This window comes from Chenopodium quinoa, unplaced genomic scaffold (genome assembly GCF_001683475.1).
Source record: "Chenopodium quinoa cultivar QQ74 unplaced genomic scaffold, ASM168347v1, whole genome shotgun sequence".
Taxonomy (NCBI): domain Eukaryota; kingdom Viridiplantae; phylum Streptophyta; class Magnoliopsida; order Caryophyllales; family Amaranthaceae; genus Chenopodium; species Chenopodium quinoa.
The window spans coordinates 2,277,316-2,297,616 of record NW_018744284.1 but is presented as its reverse complement, the minus strand read 5'-3'; the positions used below and the strand labels follow the sequence as shown (position 1 = coordinate 2,297,616).

General features: G+C 38.2%; 1 protein-coding gene across 1 annotated transcript; it reads left to right on the top strand.

The window, feature by feature from the left end:
* The first annotated feature begins 11,548 nt into the window (after positions 1 to 11,548).
* LOC110694983 lies at positions 11,549 to 16,364 on the top strand. Its single transcript, XM_021872172.1, has 5 exons — positions 11,549 to 11,775; positions 12,327 to 12,507; positions 12,878 to 13,232; positions 14,182 to 14,262; positions 15,739 to 16,364. Exons 1-5 carry the CDS (start codon positions 11,701 to 11,703, stop codon positions 16,223 to 16,225), a joined length of 1,179 nt encoding a protein of 392 aa, XP_021727864.1. The 5' UTR covers positions 11,549 to 11,700; the 3' UTR covers positions 16,226 to 16,364.
* Positions 16,365 to 20,301: the final 3,937 nt, after the last annotated feature.

Genomic DNA, 20,301 nt, shown 5'->3' with positions numbered 1-20,301 from the left:
TCTTCCCAAACAATAGTGCCCATCTCAGGCGGCACAATTATTTTCCAGTCAACCCCAAGCGGGCGAATCCTCACAAAGTCCTCCAAGTTACTGGCCATACTAGCCCTATCTTTGGCTGAGACGGTGATGAGGTACGGGTCGCCTTTATTACTCCAACCAGGCCTTTCCTTCGCCTCACTATCAGCATCCGGTGTCAAGAGGTTACTACTGCTGCCGCTTTGCTCTCTACCGGATGGGGAGGCGGTATCGTCGTCGCTGGCACCCTCTTGGTGTACCAGTCCAATTTGAGAAGGCGAGGCGGTTTCTTCCTCGTTTTCCATTACTTCTCTAGAAGGCGAGGCGGCCTCTTCCTCGCTTTCTATCTCTTCCAAAATCCCATCGCTGGGAGTGCTTGGGGAGCCAGGCGGGGAATCCCTTGTCCCCTCCGTCTGACTGGGGTCAGGCGACAGCTCGCCTAATTCTGCCTCTCTGTACTCTGGATCGAAGGCAGTTGTTTTTATGCGAGCCATTGCGTCCTGCACAGAGACAGAGACGGTCGATTTCGGAGATGAACAAGGAGACTCCCCATACCCAGAGGCGGCACCCCCAGTCCTAGACTCAGCCGTACCAGGAGACCGGCTGGCCTCTAAATTATGGTGTGCCGTGTGTGTAATGGGTGAGGTCATTATTTAAAGGTATTTACAACTAAAGATTCAAAAATGAACTCCGAAAAAAGGCTAAGAACCAAGACGTTACCTTGAGATTGAATAGAAGTTGAGAGACGGTTGTTGACCAAAGATACCCCAAACAGTATCACTTTGAGCAAACTGCAAATTGGCAAAAGAAGGGAAATTAATTACCAATGTTGCCCAAAGATATCACAGGCGGGGAGAGCCGGATGGGGAAGATTGACAAGCAAATAATCTAGGATTTTTATCAGATCGGGCAAAGACCCCCCAGTCGGCATAAGCCGGCTGAGTTTTGCAAAAAGCTCAAACTGAAGAAGCCAATACAGGCGGCCTGAAGGCCGGATGTAAACTCGTTTAAGAAAAGACTGTTTCGAGGCCCCCCAAGCGGCAAAGACCGACCAGGGGCCACAGCAGCAGTTTAGAAGGGGATTGCTTGCTCACCCCCCAGACGGTGTGAGACTGGCTGGGTAGGCAGCAAGGCAGGCCAAAAGAAAGTTTGAACAAAGATACCCCAGACGATTTTCACCGGCTAAGGGTCTATTGAATGCAACTCACCAATGAGATTGCTTGAAGATACCCCAGACGGTTTTCACCGGCTGAGGGTCTATTGAATGCAACTCACCAATGAGATTGCCTGAAGATACCCCAGACGGTTTTCACCGGCTGAGGGTCTATTGAATGCAACTCACCAATGAGATTGCTTGAAGATACCCCAGACGGTTTTCACCGGCTGAGGGTCTATTGAATGCAACTCACCAATGAGATTTCCTGAAGATACCCCAGACGGTTTTCACCGGCTGAGGGTCTATTGAATGCAACTCACCAATGAGATTTCCTGAAGATACCCCAGACGGTTTTCACCGGCTGAGGGTCTATTGAATGCAACTCACCAATGAGATTGCTTGAAGATACCCCAGACGGTTTTCACCGGCTGAGGGTCTATTAAATGCAACTCACCAATGAGATTGCTTGAAGATACCCTAGACGGTTTTCACCGGCTGAGGGTCTATTGAATGCAACTCACCAATGAGATTGCTTCAGATACCCCAGACGGTTCACACCGGCTGAGGGTATATTAAATGCAACTCACCTATAAGATTGCTCGTTTGATGCCCCAGACGGTTTGAACCGACTAAGGGTCTATTGAGAGCACCTTCAATAAGTGCCAGAAGATAACTCAGACGGACTACACCGGCTGAGATTTTCAATAGACGCAATTTATACAAAATTGCCTAAAAAGCTCCAAACGGCGAACGCCGGTTGCAGCATAATCAAACATTCATTCAATAAAGTCCGACTGAGTCAGAAGGATACCTTAATGAGGCGGAATGCGTAACTCAAGCGGTATCCAAAAGAGCGACTGTTTGCGCAAGTAAGCAGGCGGGGTCAAGGGCTCTCGCTTTTTCTCTCAAGTAATTTCTCTCAAAAATGGCAAAGTGAGAAATGAAAGGAGGGGGATGCTTATTTATAGGGGTTCCTAGAAGGTGAACCGTCATCCTTGATAAGTGGCATTTATGCCACTATTTAGATCCTCTAATCGCCGTATTTTTCTACGTTTGTCCCTTGTTTGTACCCCTTTTGCTCTGTTTCTCTCTTTATTATGTTTTTGTGCTTTTCCTCGTGTTTTGTAGGCTTTTGGAGTTGATTTTGAGAGAATGAAGAGCTTGGAGAATTGGAGTTCATTTGAAGAGCTACAAAGGAAGTTAAGGAGCAAGCAAGCAAGGCCATGCGGACAACGCGGGTCGCGCTTTCAGAATGGCGCGGGCGCGCCAAACCAAGCGCGGGCGTGCCTAACATTGGGGTTGAAAATATTGAAGGAGGCAGAATGTAGGCGCGATTTGGGCGCGGCTTAGGCGCGGGCGCGCCTAAGATAGGCGCGGGCGCTCCTAAGATAGGCGCGGGCGCTCAAGGGCCTGAACTCCGAAACTAACCTTTGTTCACTCTTTTAGCCATAACTTTTTATCTACAAATTGGATTGAGGTGATTCAAGTTGCATTGGAAACTAGACTTAAAGAGCTTTCCAACGGTAGGTTGCACGCCCATAGAAGACTCCTAGAACAAAAGTTATGGCCGTTTGAAAATGAATGTCGCTGTCAGGCCAATCCCAGTGCGCGGGCGCGCAGGCAAATATCGCGGGCGCGCACGAGCAGCTACGGGTCTTTTAAACGCTTCTTCCTCTCCTTTTTTTTAGAAGTTTTGGTGGTGGGTTTCTTTGGGGTTTTCTCTCTCCTCTTGGAGGGGTTAAACCCTAACATCTCTCCATCAATCTTCACATAAATTAGGCTTAGATTTAGTTTTAATCTTTGTTTTTATACTTTGCAATGTAGATTAAGAGTAATTTTGGGTATTTTAGAGAGAGAAAGTGAAGAGCTTCAATGGTGGATTGAAGAAGATGAAGATGCAAAGTGACATTGTTTTGGATTCCTTTTCAATACTTCAATGAGCATTCTAAACTCTATCTCATTTATTGTTCTTTCTTAATTTCTTGCTTGATTAGAGTAGTTGTTTAGTTTAATTGCTTCTCTTTGTTCTTCTTGTTGGGTTTTGTGTTAGTTGTTCATGATTAGTGAGTAATTCCCTTTACTAAGGGATTGGTGATAGCATGTGGTGAATCTTGAATGTATTAGGCTAGACAAATGTTGGTTATATGTGATTAAATATACCTTGTAACCATGTTTTACTAATTACTCCATGTGAATGGCCAATCATGTGTTGTAATTGGGTGGATTGAACTAAGTTATGACGATAGTGTAACTTAGGGATATCCATTAGGTGATCGATTCTATGCAAAAACCTTAACTTTCACAGCTTATGACGATAGTATGAGCATGTGTTAAGTTGGGAAAGCCTTTGACCCCGATAGGTGGTTAGATGGTATTGTTGGTATTGCCTTATATGAGATATTTGGTTTGCATGTAAACTCATTTCCATTGCCTAACTTTATTGAAGATCATTGTCATGTTTGACCCTCTCCCTTGGTGTTAGTTTAACTTAATATAAATCTCATTTTTGTTTATTGTTCTATCCATCCTATCTCTTTGACCTAGCTTAATTGGTGGTGGTGTTGATAGTGTTTATGTCGTCTCCGTGGTTCGACCCTCTACTTACCACTAAACTTGTTTAGTGTAGGTGTAGGTTTATAAATATTGTTTGGTTGAGGGTAGTTAGTCCAACGACCTAATTATCCTTCACCAACCCTCCCCCCTCAGTTTGAAATTTGAAAAAAGAGAGGGAAGGAGGCGAATCGTCCCCTTCCTGCTTGGATGGCGCGTGTCACAGGTGCCACGTGGCATAGCCATGTCAGCACCCGTGAGGGGCAAATGTTTAGGGTAAAAGTTACCCTGGACACGTGGACCTATGGGGATCTGACATGTGTCATCCCCCCACTGCACCATGGGCATCCAACCAATGGATGCCACGTGGCATCGTACCCCCAATGGGGGAGCAGGCCCATCTGCTATAAATAGAGGAATCTACCTCATTTATTGATATTCAGAAAATATACACACAAAACCCGAGCAATATTAATTGCGGAATCTTCCGGAATCCGAGAGAATCAATTTACCTTCTGCACGTAATTTCATCCGAAGTTATTCTAACTTGACCGTCGGAGGCGAAACTCCACCCAACCGGAGTTTCGTGGTTTTGTAGGTACAGAAGTCAGGCGTACATTCCCGGTGCTGTAACTCTCCCGTAGGACACCTTAAAAACCCCCGAAACACCAACCACCTCATGTCATGTTTTATGCATAAAAGTACCTACTAGTTTGCAAAACTAGAACACACACCGCCTCGTATAACCTTGCCTCCTCGCGTACCTTCCTAGTAGTCAGGCACTTGATGATTAGAGAATATGAAGTCTCCTCGTCACAACCGCATCTTGGGCACTTTACCTCAACGCTCGTCACTCTTTTGTTAAACCCAACACAAATAGGGATAGCTTATTTACACGCTTTCCATAAATTAAACACACCTTAAGTGGGAAGATGATAAATGAGTAAATTTGATTATAAAAATCTCACCACATTTTTTAATAAAATTTAATCATTTATCATATGTGAAAAAACAATCATCAAGATGCTAAATGAGTAAATTTGATAATAGAATATTAAGTATTGATCAAATACTAAAAAAAAAAAAAACTTTTCTATTCAAAATCAATATTGAATTATATTTGCTCATTTAGGTTTGCTTATATGTTTTTAATAATTTGTAAATGAAAATCAATTGTTCAATTAATTTGCTCATCTAGCGTTGCTCATATTATTTCGGTTTTCTTAGTAGCAATTTATGCACAATAACGTTAAATTTATAAATTAAAATTGCTCATATTATTAGCAATTTATGTATTTGAGAAATTCATCATCAATTATGCTATGCAAATTTGTATTGAAATTCATGCAAAGAAATTTGAAAATTCGAAAATTTCGTTTTAAAAAAAAAAGATTAATAACTAATAAATGGAGATAAATATTACCTAGTGGATTAGATAGTTGAACGATTGTTTGAAATGGATCATATGAACTTAAATCAATTCTGCCATTATTACCGAGCTTGTTGAACGATTTGATATCATGAAATTGCAAAAAAAAAAAAAAAAAATAAAAAAAAAAAAAAAAAATTGCTCAATTGATACCTGTTTGTTGTTGAGATTAATCTTCGATTGTTTGTATTGGAGTTAGTATTGGAGTTATAATCAATTTGCCATTAAAATGAATTTTCGAGTAACTTGTTTGCAAATTTATGAAGAACAAAATTATGAAATTGAGTATCGAAGGAAGGAAGGACGGAAGGAAGGAGTAATTTTGTAGAATGCAACTAATCGGAAAAGTCCAGCTGGGAAACTAATCAATCAATTACTAAAATGCCCAAATGCCCCTAGGTGTACCTAGAAGAAGGTACTCCCGGGTGCACAGAATAGGAGCCCAAGTAGGTGGGAGAAATAATAAAATATATTATAAAGTTACTATATATAGAAGTGATGCAATTAAAAAAAAACACTCATTTAAAGAAAGTGATACAAATAAAAAAAAAACCGGAGGAGTACATAACTTGGAGTACGTTATGCATTGTACTCTTGGAGTACAGAAGTAATCGCGCTTTTTATTATTTCTTCCTCTTACTAACTATGATTTATATTATAAAAAATTTTCTGTTGGTCTCCACCCTATAATTTTCGGGATTTGTTAAACATCGCCCGCAAATCTCCACATAAAGCCCACAAATATGTGTTGAAGTGACTTTATTGTCCTTTTCTTTTTTAAAAAAAAAATACTCTCTACATCTCTCTAAAAAAAAATCAGAAAATCTACCTCTCTAAAAAAAATTAATTACGACAATGTCGAGGCGGCAAGGGAAAGAGGTGGCGGCGGCGACGGCGGAGGAAAGGCGGCGACCTGGTGGCAAGGTAATTATTTAAATATTTTTTTTTTTTAAAAAAAAGGGCGAAGGTGGCGCGTGGCGGGGCGTCAGGTCCGGCAGCCAACGCCGGTGGCGTGGCGTCTGGCTTGGAAGCCCAGCCACCGGACAGGCGTCCAAACCAGACGCCAGACCATTGGCTGTGGCGGCCAGATCTGGCGCCTGTGCATATGGGTGGGCGTCCAGTTCAGACGCCTGTGCCTATGGGTGGGCGTCCAGTTCAGGCGCCTGCCCACTGGCTATGGCTACCGGATCTGGCGCCACCGCCAGTGGGTGGGCGTCCTGGCCAGGCGCCCCACCTGTTTTAATTTTTTTTTTTTGTTTTTGTTTTGTTTTTTTTTTTTTTTTTTATAATTTGGCAAAATCAGAAATTTAGTTTTATTTAAAATAATTTTGTTTTATGTCTAATTTTTTTTTGTTAATGTGTTTTATTTGTTTTTAAATATGTATCAACTTTATGTGTTTTTTTTATAAATCTTGTATATTTTATTTTTATAAAATCAGATTTAATTTTTTGTGTTAATGTTTAATTTTTTTAATGTTTGATGTTTAAACATTTTTTATGCCTTAATTGATGTAGTATGTGGAAATTGTTTGTGTTAATGTGTAATTTTTTTTTTATTTAAAATGTGTAATACATTAGGGTATTATGTGTGTATTTGTGTATGTGTAATATATTTGTTTTTTATTTTTTATGTTTAATTATTTGAAATAATTTTATTTTTTTTGGAAATCAGAAATTTTGTAATATATTAGGGTAATATGTGTGTATTTGTGTATGCATTAGGGTATTATGTGTGTATTTGTGTATGCCGTATAATATTTTTCTATGTTTAATTATTTGAAATAATTTGAAATTTTTGTTTTGTGTCCTATTTATTTATTATGTCTTTGATTTTTTATAATCTTTATTAATTTTATGTTTATAAACATGACGATATGTTGGAAGTGTTGGTATTTTGTATGTGTAGGTAGTTATTTATTTTTCTAAAAAACTTTTGTATGTTTATATATTTTTTAATTTTTTGTAGAATTCACTGGGTCGTCATGGTGCGGGGAAGAATGTAGAGCTTCTTAGTAGAAGCTATTCAGTGGAGAGGTCGGGGCATAGACATGTTAGATCCCGTGGTATTTCGGCCTCGGCTCGTAGAGAACGGATCCACCGTCGGGATGAGGATGACGATGACGATGATGATGCTGAGGAGGGTGACCAGGAGGAGGAGCAGGAGGAGGACGCATATGAGGATGAGGATGTGGATGATGGGAGTGGACCGTATGGACGATGGGTGTTCCATTCGTGGATCCGGTCATGATATAGCGCATCCCAACCCTCTACGCTCGCTGTGCGAATGGTGTACCTCCGAGGTATAATCGGTGGCACTAGAAAATCGGATGACATGTCTAGTCGGATGAAATGTCTGTATGACGACCCAAGAAACGCAATAGCTACCTCTCAGACCGGTGTAGTGACAGTCTCACGCGAACGCCAAGGGAGAACCGTGCTACAAGGATAATAAGCTTGACTATGCAATCCCAGCCCGAAATGCATGACTGTGCACTTGTAAATGTTTGCAACGACAAACAGATCTAGGGGCGCGTCAAAATAATGATTTTGACCGCAAGGTCCACCTCCCCACCGGATACGCCGCAGAGCGCCATCCAAGTCATCCTGGTACACATGACGATAAACAATTCGGTTAGAGGCAATTTCGCTGTACATCAACTGACGCACCAAACCGTAGTTGTCTTCGCCCATTTGAAAAACATCAGCCACGACCCGGAATCCGCAGTTACCATCTCCGACTACATCATTCCACCCTTCCAAGTACGGCATGATGATGTTAGGTATCCTGTCCTTGTACGGAAACTGATCAACATCGTTTCTTCCTATTCACCATATAATTAAACACAGTTAAGAAGGCAGAAGTAACCTTATAAACAATGTGCAATGAAAAATACCAAACGTACCAGTTCTCAGGGGCATATTCACAGACGATGAAGATTGACTACGACTAGATGACGATGTCCAACCACGAGCACGACCACGACCAAGACCACGAATATACTCAAACGCACTCCTGTTCCGCCGTTGGCGACCTCGAGGACGGTCAACTCCTTCGGGTTCCTCAAAATCAACATGTCATGAAGTACATTAGTAGCGTCACGAATAATAGAAGTATGACTGGAGGACACTCGGTCGTACATCGAACGAAACTGCTCCAACTCCTCCTGTTCACGGTCGACCGTTTGAGTATCTGCATGCTCACCAATAACGAGCGTTCGCCAGAATGAATGAACCTGATCAACATGTAACGACGCCCTTTCTTCTGTAATAACGCGGTGAATGGTGCATGCGCAAGGTAATCCATGAGTTACTGAAATAGCACACCCGCACCGAGCATACACTTCGTCAGCCAAGTCCCTCATCCTGTTCAGCTCAGTCAAAATCAACCACAAGCAGTAGTGCGACACACGACCATGGAGAATCTTAAATATGAAATGGATATACATCGTACCATGTCGTCGTCTGGAGTCCTCTAGAGAGTTCCTGATGCCGTTCTTATGAGTTTCAATTGACTTGTTAAGTCTATCGAACAGTGTATCCAAAGCAGCGGTCGATGAATCAATCCAGTCCTTGGTAGCTCTATGAGCGCTCTCAACTCTACATGTTGTAGTGTTCTCGAAATGAAGTACTTGGTTTGTCCAATATTTGACAAACTTTTTCCTGTGGGGGACCCATTGCTGCATCACATAGTCCACCAGTGCCGGACACCACTGGTACGAATCCCTGAAGTTAGCCAATTCTCGCTCGTACACTTCCTTTGTGGTATCCTATAGGATCTTTCGCCACTTACTATTCACCAATCCCTCTGCCATTTCCAAATTCTTGTTGAAAAGGTTGTAGGCTTTCACTTTCACGCAGTTGTTGATGTGCCATGTGCATAACAAGTGCTTCGACTCTGGAAACAACTCCCTAATGGGGGCAAAGAGACCTCCCTCACAGTCATTGACGATGGCTGCTGGATGAACATTAGGCCCGATGTAGTTTCTCAGCTTCTCCAAGACCCAATAATAACTTGGAGCCGTCTCATTTTTGATGATTGCATGACCAATCAGAAAGTTCTTGTTCGTTGGAGTCATCCCCATGATCTCAACCAGTGGGAACTTGTACTTGTTTGTCTTGTACGTTGAGTCGATCAAAATCACAAATGGCCAAGACTTGATCATATCAGCACAATCAGGATGCACAAGGAAAAAATGAGTCACCTCCGCTGTATCTTCATCAGAATCAAACCAGAACAGGTAACCACGTGATTGTGCCTAGTGTAGCAGCTGTTGTATAGGGTTCCTTTCTTCTGACCATTCAAACCTGAGTTGCTGTCTGACGTTGTAGATGTGTCTTCGGTTTGGATGGTCTTCTGAAAATTTCTCTAACACAGATGCTAATATTTTAGCAGGCTTGACTTGAGCATCACTCATTTCTTTCACAACTAGTTTCGCAGCAGGACTTAAGCCGCTCAGCTGTCGATGACCCTCTTCATATACTATCATCTCATGGTTGTGATACCCCCATTTAGAGTAACCAATCACTTCCCAACCGTCACGACTCTGCAGTTGTCGAACCTTTACTCTGAACTCACACCCACAACCTTTCCGCTTTGTATCAAACCGAGTGGCTGTACGAAAATCTCTTTCTTCTCTTTTGCGATAACAGTCGCATCTCAAAATGCGATCCATTCTACCATCCCGTTGAGATTTATGAGTTACTACTACCAAGCAAAATCCAGTTGTAATTGCAACCTGTTTTGCCCAATCAATCGCTTGTTGAGCTTCTTCGAATAGACCATCATGTCCAAAGATCCCACTGTAATCATTTTCGTCTCCACCATAATCCTACATCAATTATATATTATAATAAATACATTTAACGGATAATACATTTAATTTCTATATTTACACAAAATTAACACAAAATTAAAAACATAAACACAATTTTAAACACAATCATTTATAAAAGTCACATAAACAATTAAATATTTTGGTATACATTAACACAAATCTACTCATAACATAAATAAAAACATTAAATTATTAATCTTAATTTAAAAAAAAAACCGTTTTGAATTTTCAATTTGAAATAAATTAAAAAAAAAGAAAAAAAAAACCATTTCCAATTTTTTTTTAATACATTTTCAAATTGTCAAACTTAATTTAAAAAAAAAACCATTCTCAATTTTCAAACTTAATATTTAAAAAAACCCATTTCGAATTTTCAAACTTAATTTTAAAAAATACCATTTCGAATTTTCAAACTTAATTTAAAAAAAAAAACATTTCGAATTTTCAAACTTAATTTTAAAAAAAACCCATTTCGATTTTTCAAATATAAAACAATTTCGAATTTTTTTAAAAAATCATTTTCGATTTTTCAAATTAAAAAAAAAAAAGGCTGGCATCTGGCAGGGCCACCACACCCACTGGACTGGCGCCTGGCCAGGACGCATGTCTGGTGGTGTTGGCGTCTGGGCTGGACGTCGGTGCGATGGTTATGGCGTCCGGCTTGGACGCCCATGCTACGGTACTGGCGTCCATCCTAGGCGCCAGCGCCACTGCACGACCACCTCTTTCAGACGCCGTTACGTAAACCGTGAATTTTAACGGTGACTTACCTCGTTTTCCGTCGACGACGACGTACCTCCAGCATCCCCCGCATCTCCGGCCTACCGTCCGGGCTCCCCCGGCGAGCCAGTACGGCTCCACATTTTTTAAATCGAGATTTGTTCAATTTTAGAAAATGGGCATAATTGTCATACCAAGTCATATTTGTGGGCTTTATATGGTAATTTGCGGGCGATGTTTAGCGATTCACTAATTTTCTAAAACTTTATGCACACCATAGGATTACGATTATTGCCAAACGATGAAAATATGTATAATGTAGATAATCAAAATTGTATACAAAGTATTGAAGACTGTAAAAGTCAGAGGATAACCACGGCCTTAGATCTATCTACTACCTCTGTTTCATATTATTTGCAATGATTTGACATAAAGTAGAGAGGAAATATGTCTAATCGTTGCAAATAATATGAAACAGAGGTAATATTAACCTATACTAAAAGCAAATTCTTCCATAACACTTGTCATTACCTTGTGAAAAATTTTCCCGTCTTTTTCGCTTCTATCTCTCTTTTTTTATTTTTTTTTTCAAAATTTTTAAATAACTATTTATACCTTATGTATTTCCTTTTCATTTTGACAATCATATTCCATTATACAAAATATTTTTGAATATCTTTTATATACTTTATATTTTGTAATATTATTGTTAAAAATATTTAACAACCGTGTATTGCACGGAATTTTAACCTGGTAGGCAAATAAAGACAAAGTTGCGTGCCAAAACTCACCTATCAGCGAGGAATTTTCATTCTTCACCACTCAAAAAACCCAATTGTATTTTGTCAAAAATAATGACGAACCAAAAAAGAAGTTAGAGGTCCGTAAGTAAGATAATTTTAGCATGGTAGTCGTAAGCCAACGCCAAAAATAACAGAGAATTCTGGGCTCAGAAACTACAATTTCTGAACTCAGATTCTCTCTCTATTTCTGTAATGGCTTCTACTTATAATGTTTGTCCTCCTGGACTTCTCTTCCACCAACAACAACCCAATTCTAGGCCTTTCAAGGTATTTAATTTTCATTAATTTCGGTGTTAATTCGTATATTTTTTCGGTTATGGTTTTTGGGATTTTTTAAATTTATTATAGTAAATTATGGGTTAATTCAATTTTACAGTATAAAATTGACATTTTGATTACCTGGGTTATTTGGTTTTCTTCTGAATATTGTGAATTATGGTTGACCTTCAATTTTACGGTATAATTTTTGGGTTTAATTATCTGGGTTGTTTGATTTTCTTGTAGTATTTGGGATTTTGGTTCTTAAATAGATTTTCTTGTAGTATTTGGGATTTTGGTTCTTAAATAGATTTTCTTGCTTAATTGTGAATTTGTTATTTTTATACTGTATATAATTTCAATTAGACTTGGATTTCTTAATATAAATCTTGTAATCATAGTACTCCATAATTGGATTCAACCCAATTTGATGAATGGTAGTTGGGCTATTGACTGCTGCTTCGTGAATGATAATTGGGATTTCATATGCTTAATTTCCCTTTAAATGGTTTTGTGAATTGGTGGTAAGCTAATTTGCTTTGTCATGTGCTTGTATACAGGATTTTCCACACTTAATACCAACCACTGGATCAAGGCATGATGCATTAAGATCAAGCATCCTTTCGCTGACACCGTACGAGCATGATGATCTGTTTAAATCAATGAGTGGGTTAGATGGATATAGCCAATTCGTCAGGGCTGCCCCTATCAGAAGAATGTCTATGTCTGGCGATGCACAAGGTTCGTGTCCCTTGATAGTTGGTCTCCTATATGTTGAACTTGCTGTTTTTGGATGGCCTGTGCTTTGTTTATGTAGCTAGTCGTGAACTATATGAGTGAGGGTTACTCAATTGAGCACAATTGCTGTAGATGAGCAATCGTAAGCTGGTTAGCTGTATGTGAAAGTCGATGGAAAAATGTTAATTAAGAATGTAGGATTATGTCTGCATAATTGCAGTGAGGAATGTTTGTGATGTGAGAGAAGTAGTCAACTGTCATCTATTTATAATTAAACCATTTGATTGATGCCTGTAATAAGACGAACTATGTCTGCTGGATAAGAAGTTGTACGGAATATGATGCTGATTCTATAATTGTGCTTTCATTCCAGATAAGCAAGCTGATTATGATCTCTTCAACCTAGAAGAACAATGGACAATGCCTAATGAGTTGTTTCCGTTTGTAATGCTGGTATCAAATGAGTTGGAAAAGAATTACCTGGACTCTTCGATAATTCCAGATTTTAAGATTCAAGCCACAAATGCTGATATGCCCCTGCTGCACCTTGCTAAGTTTGACCCAGTCCGCAATCTTTCTTCTCCGACTGTATCAGTTCTTGCTGATGGGCGAGTTTCTGCTGTTGGTAGTGTGACTGATATGAAGGATCTAGTGTCTGTTATAGAAGAATTTAGATATACAAAGGAGTCAGCATGGAGGAAGCAGGAGGTTGTACCCTATTTTAGATGGTATGTGTGATTTTATCTTATTAAGTCTTCATTAATTCTTGGTTACATTATTGTTTGAGGATTCATTGCTTGATAGTTTTCATTTTCAGCTATCTCTATTTCTCAAGAGTTATTATTGTGATGCTAGCTTATAGTTTGAGCTGTTGTCCTACAGCTCTTTATTTACATTGTCAATTGCGTGGCCAACTATGTTGAGAATATGAATTGGATGCTCTAATTATGGCATCAACTTTGTTTGAAATCCCTTTTCGTATGCATGTTTTGAAGTCTTATGTGTGGCTCTGTTGTTTTCAAATTTCTATACTATATACAATGGTAGGGTGTCACGAATAAGTAAGGTACCAACTGAAATATACTGTTAGAGGCCAAGCAAAACCCCTATCCCCGGGTTAAATCTGGTATGTTCAAAGTCTGGGACCAATCCCCTTATGGATACATGAATATTTGCCATCTAGCATGACAGTGGACTTCCTTACAGGCTAAAAGTTTGAATGTTGCTTCAGAATAATTCTTATGCAGTAATCCTTTTCCAGTTATTTTACATTGGGTTTTACTTTTCTTTTAAAGTTTATATTTAATTTTCGTAATATTCAATTTTTTATTTATTTATTATAAAGCTTCTTTTTTTCTTTGGGTGAATGGGAATGGGGTAGGGCAATGAAAAAAGGTGCGCAAAGCGTTATTAGGTTAGGGAAAATTCTCATATGCTCTCTCCATTCTCTAAATAATAGGACTCGGCTGGTCTCTGTAGTTTCTCTTAAAACTCAATATTTTATTCATTTGAATAGTTAACTTTTTGCTGAACCAGAAACCAGATACATCACCATCCTAGTATATTTTGTAGATGAAATCGACCAATCTTTTTTTGGCTGGGTTTATATGCTTCCAAATCTGACATCCTAAAGTGCTATCCTGCCACTGAATTTGCGGATATTTTCTGTTCTTATAGGAATGGTGGTGGCAAGTTGCAGGATCGTACGTACGTGTCTCCTTCAAAGCTAAACTCCTTGACTGTTGCTCCCTCCAAGAGGTATTGCTTTGTCTTCTTGCACTCTTACAGTCTTATTCTCTTTTTATCAGAATTGGTAGAAATTAACAGGTGTCATAAGACTGTTTTTTACAAATTACATCACCTAGACTACATAATTTAATGTGATCAATTTGTTTAGTGTTTCTAGTTGCAAAGCCACACAGTCCCCTACTTCATAAAACATGTGATGTCCTAATTTACTGCTCGTAGCTACATTGCCTCACAAGCTCCTATTGCTTCATATAATTTGTGGGTGTCTTGCCTTTGCCAATTGCCATGTATTGGATAAAGCATATATACATTAAATCAAAAATGAGTAGCTACTTTGTTTAATGACTGAAAACTAGCTTTTTAGTTCAGACGTTGAACCTTTAAATCAGTAATACTTTAAAAAGCATCAGTGTTTTTCACCCCCCACCTTTTGATAAGATTTGGGTGCCATTCCAGGTTTTAATAATGAGAAAATAGTTTTAATCTTACATTAACATCAATAGTGACTGTGAGCTTAAAGGACATTAACTGAATCAGGCGCAGCAGTAAAAAATTTGAACTTGAGACTGATACTCAGATAAGGCCCGTGAATTGCCGCACGTGACATAATACCTAACCCACTCAAAATGCAGTACCAAAACTGCTCAGAGTGTCTGCATTCAAAGAAGACATCCCAACTTAACCAGAGTGTGCTACCAAACCTGTTAAGAGTATCCGCATTCAAATTTCAAAGGGATGATGTATGGATTTTTCTCTCTTTAGATAGACCCTTTAATACCAGTGTTTTACACAATCAAAGATTTATCTCTTCCGATCTGAACATGCATGACACTTTGAAAGTCAATTTTGTATCACTTTTGAGTTTTGAAGCCAAATATTATACACAGCTTCTGCAAAACGCAGCATGAACATCTTTTTAATGTTCTTATTTCTTTTAGCTTTCAAAACTCTAACTCCAGTTGAAAGCAATATACCAAATCCAGCATGCTTAAAATGCAGTACCAAACCTGTTCAGAGCAAGGTTACAAGGTACGCGGTATGGACCCACAAATTGCGATCTGGTTTGTGCGTTCCAGAATGCGTAACAAATGCAACTCAGATTGCCATAGCACCTTTATTTTTATTTTTTTTGATGCAAGAACCATAGCACCATACAAAAGCTTGTACAATTGCTTTATAGAAAATAGACCTTGAACTAGCATTCCAAGCCAGCTATTTGTTCAATTACTGTAACCATTTTCCAAATTTCTACAAGTTTTTGCTCTCTTATAAGCATTATTTATGCTTTGTAATAATGCTAACAGTTAATTTGAAATCAATCTAGGTTTGAACTGTTACTTTTATGACCACGACTAGATCCTTATTGGTTAGTTTATCATCCAGTGGATGATGACAACAAACTCAAGAAAAAAATAAATGACAGTTAGAAGGAAACTTTGAATCAGATATATTAATCTCGATGTTTTGACTTGCTTTTGGTCACAGTCTTGAGAAAGTTAAACAAAAGCCCTCTTCAAAGAGGAAGAGTAAGAGAGCAGCGGTTCCCAATAAGATCAACTCTCTCCAGGCTTGTGAGATGCTTTTATCGATCATAGTGGACAAGAAGCGGAATGGGAAGTCAGTGACGAATTCAGTGAAGAAAGCTGGTCCTGCACTACCTCTGTTATTAACTCAGGTCTCTGCCAGCATCACAGGAACTGGACTTGCTGTCATGTTCTCTGTGATCCATAAAGTAGCTTGTGGAAGCATTCCTTTCTGTACATCCAATCTTCTTACTTCTGGGTTTGGTGTTGGACTTTTTTGGCTTTCTTGGGCGGTGAATACATTGAGAAACACAATCATATACATAGGCAAGAACTCTACAAAATTGGAATCTGAAGAAGAAATGATGGTGAGGGTGAACAAGAGTGTGAATGACATTTTCTTTCGTGCTGTTGCTTTGATGGCAGTATTAATTTTAAGATTTGCCTGATAGTGATGATGATACATGGATTGGAATCTGAACCTCGTGATATGAAGGTCCTAAACCCATCTTAATCTGAACTCTTGAATTTTGTTACTGCTATGAGATTTTGTGGTTTTTCATTAAGGTAAATATGCTTTCAGTGTCATTCTGGCTGCTGGAATGTTCAGATCTGGCATCTGTGCCTCCATTTCTTTGTTATTGAGACTTCCAAGTACCCCTCTATTAGGAACAACTGTTCGAAAATCAGAAAAAACAATGCCTCATGCTGTCACCAGTTTGTTAAAGATTCAGGTAGAATACTAAAACTTAGAAAAATAACTAGTAATCTAGCGTACAAAATCTTCCCTCCGATTGATAGGACACTATAAAGGGTAATGTTGTAAATTACATGCCATCCCAACGTAACATCCTCCTAAGTTAACCTACTTCTGAGTAGCTAAAAGCCTAAAATAGTTGAAGTCTGACTGTAGTTTAAATCCATCCATATAATAAGTCAATTAACGAAAAATAAGTTCAGCAATAATATGTAACTATAAAGAAGAAATATAATAGAAAATTATTAAAAATAATTTCTGTTCAGCAAAAATAATTTTAATTTAGTAAAAGTATAAATAATTTAGTTCCGTAATAATAATTTCAATTCAACAAAAATAAGGTGAAGTGAATAGACCATGCAATAATCCTCAAATCATGTTATTCTTTTTCTTTATTTCTTAAAAAAAAAATCACTTGATCACCGAGGGATAGGATTATACACCGAGATAGTTAAAAAGGGTTCAACATTAAATTAAATGTGATGTAGGCGTCGATTGAAGCGCACTTAGTTAAGCATGTTGTGAATATGCTTGGCAATCACAGGAAGTGAGCTTTGACATTATACGATAAAGGAGGAACCTATAAAATGTTCACGGATCATTAAAAGCAAACCACGAAAGGACAAAACGAAATGCAAAAACGATTTGATCCATGAATGTTACACTCCATTCATAATCCATGAAATTACTAACTCCATATATATGGTTACGAACCACGAATGAAAGATCGGGGATGATGGTATGAAGTGAGTTATGGAAGTGAACTTTGCCCGTATTGGCCACTACTCGATTTTTATAGTGAAAAATATCCTTGTGATTCAAAAGACATACAAATAAAGATTCAATTTGCTCCAAACTAATATTACTAAGTTGGTTGAATATTAATGCACATAAAATTCTAAGTATTGTGATTACTTATTACATCCACACATGATTAAAAGGGAACCTCAACCGATTGTCCAAATTAACTTATTAGGCGTGATTTTCAATTACATATTCACAATTAAACATGCAATATCGGTGATAAAAGCAATAATTCATATAAACATGCATAAAAATAGGAAGCAACTCAATAATAATTAGAGAACGAATTAAACACATCCTAAACATGATACTAAATAATTATTAATAAAATAATAATTTGAGGACAAATTAAACGCGTCCTAAACATGATACTATATAAATTATTAATAAAATCCTAGGCATGACTAACATGATTAATACAACACCTAAACATGGTGATACTAATAATTAAAATAAATCCTAAACATGATGCTTGATAAGGGAATAATCGCGTCGTCAAACGAATTAATTAAATACAATTTATAAAACCTAAACAAACCTAATACGAGTATAAGGTAAGCATAGGGGTCGAACCACATAGAACGATTCAACACCACCAAATGTTATCAACAACTAAGCTAGCCCAAGATAGGGGAAAGTAATCTAAAGTCTAATGACACAAAAACAAGAAATAAAGCAGTAAGGGAAACGGTTTAGGAATAGCATTCACTCAAACATGATCAAGCATGAAATTGAATTGAAACGTGAACTAAGCAACTCATGTTGATGATTTAAAGCACAACCTAACCACCTATCGGAGTTAATTGATTTCTCAACTCAAGCACAACTTACACTATCGTCATAAGCCACACAAATCGAGGTACAAATCAAACAAATCATTTAATGGACATTTCTAGATCACACTATCGCCATAACCTAGTTTAATCCACTCAATTACAACAATTGATAGGCCTCTAAAACGAAATAGTTGGTAGAACATGGAAAACAAAGCATTTTAATCACAAACAAATCAATTCCAAACCCTAAGACATGTTCAAGATCCAACTACCCCATAATAACCATCCCCTTAGTAGGGGAACTACTCACTAATCATGCTAATAACAAGATTAATCAACAAATTAACAAGCATCAACATGATTAACAAGCAATCAACAAATCAAAATCAAAATAAAGCAATAAAAAAAGAGAAGAGAAGGTAAGAATTGCTCATTGATTGATGGTGAATGTCTACAAGTAAGATGATCAATCTTCCTCTTCAAAATCCAAGCTCAACAATGGTGAAACCCTCGGTTTCTCTTTCTAAAAACTACTCCTAAAGCTAACTCTAAAAACTAGAGAAAAAGATCTAAAAAGAAGTCTAATGCATTTCCGTACAAAACAAGCCTCGCGTATATATAGAGCCGCGGAAATAAGCTGAACAGGGGTCCGACGCGTGCCCGCGCACGATGCTACACGCCTGCGCTTTTGTGGGTTGTGCAGCTTTGCTGTTGCATTGCGCACCCGCGCATTGTAGCTGCGCGTCCGTGCACTGAAGCTGCGCACCCGTGCACAAGCTGCACAAACATTCTGCCTCCGCTTTTGAAATTTGCTTTCTTATGCGCGACCGCACACAGAGTTGCGTGCCCACACACAAAATGAGGATTGTCGCACCACGGCAAAGGCGCCGTGACACGATAGCATGCACCGCGACACGGCAGCCACTGCCACACCACGGCAGCCACGTCGCGCCACGGCAGAGTGCACCGCGCCACGACAGCTGCCTTTGCTGCTTCTCGGCCTGTGCGCGCCCGTGCAAAGTCATGCGCTCCCTCTACCTTGATTTCTTTGATTCTTCTCTCGTGCTTCCTTGGCTTCTTCTTTGTAGTTCTTGACTTTAAAATCCTAAGCACAAACACCAAGGAAAGCAATAAGGTAGGGCAACGGTATGAACACGCAATAAAGGCAAGCATTCAAGCACATGCGCAATTTCATCCAAAATACGTCAAGACATGAATGCACGAATTATTTGAACATAACAACTATAAAATAATTAAAGAAAAGCTAAAACAAAGAAAAAACATTACCCTAAGAGTGACATAATTGTCACTCATCAATGCTAGTAATCAAAGCAATAGAAATAATTAGAGTAAATAATACCAAAAGAATTAAATATTCATGTTCAACTTCGAATACTACATCATGAATAAATTGTTATTAACTTTAATAAAAATAAAAAATTAAAAGAATTAAATTAAAGAGTTAGAAAAATTGATTTCACTTTCGGGATTATACCTTCACATCTTAGTAAAAAAGGTGGAGCTTTTAGAACTTGTTTTGGACTTTGAAGTACTTGAATAGGATTAGAAATAATGCTAAGAACAATAGAAATTCTACGCCGAAGTTTACATCTATGTCTTTTGGGTCATATGGGATTGAAAAATTAGTTGTTGGGATGTCAAATTCGCCTCCTTAAAAATAAGAAAATAGGGTAGTATTTAGAGGTATAAAATCGTGTGAAGATAGAATTTCAAAAGAAGATATAATTTAGAAAATGCGTTGTGCGGGCCAGCAGTTTTGTGGTTTTTGTGGTTATAATAACTTTTATTGCAGAACTCGAAATACGATAAATAATACTTCCTCTGTTTTTTTTAGTTGATACCATTTGACTTTTACACTATTCACTAACTACACTTTGACTGTTTTTGTTATTTATAGCTATGACAAAACATAGTCAAGTGGGATCTTGTTTGAATCGTCTCAATGTATATTTTATTAAAATCCACTTTTTATAATTTTAGAATGTCGAGATTTAGAGATATTAAGCGTTAAAATAGTGCATTGGCAAGCGTGAAAAAAGAAAGGTGTCAAAAAAAAAAAAAAATGGAGGTAATGTATCGTTGGAAAGCTATGGAAGTCTAGTTTCTAACCCAATTGGAATCAGATTGATATCTTTTGTATAATTTCAGATATGGCCGAAATAGTGAA

What these genes read in the sequence shown, in the direction of transcription:
- LOC110694983 (XM_021872172.1), top strand. Translation starts at nt 11,701, where the DNA reads ATGGCTTCTACTTATAATGTTTGTCCTCCTGGACTTCTCTTCCACCAA. An exon ending in TATGTCTGGCGATGCACAAG is followed by an intron (nt 12,508 to 12,877) that starts GTTCGTGTCCCT and finishes CTTTCATTCCAG; the next exon opens with ATAAGCAAGCTGATTATGAT. An exon ending in GTTGTACCCTATTTTAGATG is followed by an intron (nt 13,233 to 14,181) that starts GTATGTGTGATT and finishes CTGTTCTTATAG; the next exon opens with GAATGGTGGTGGCAAGTTGC.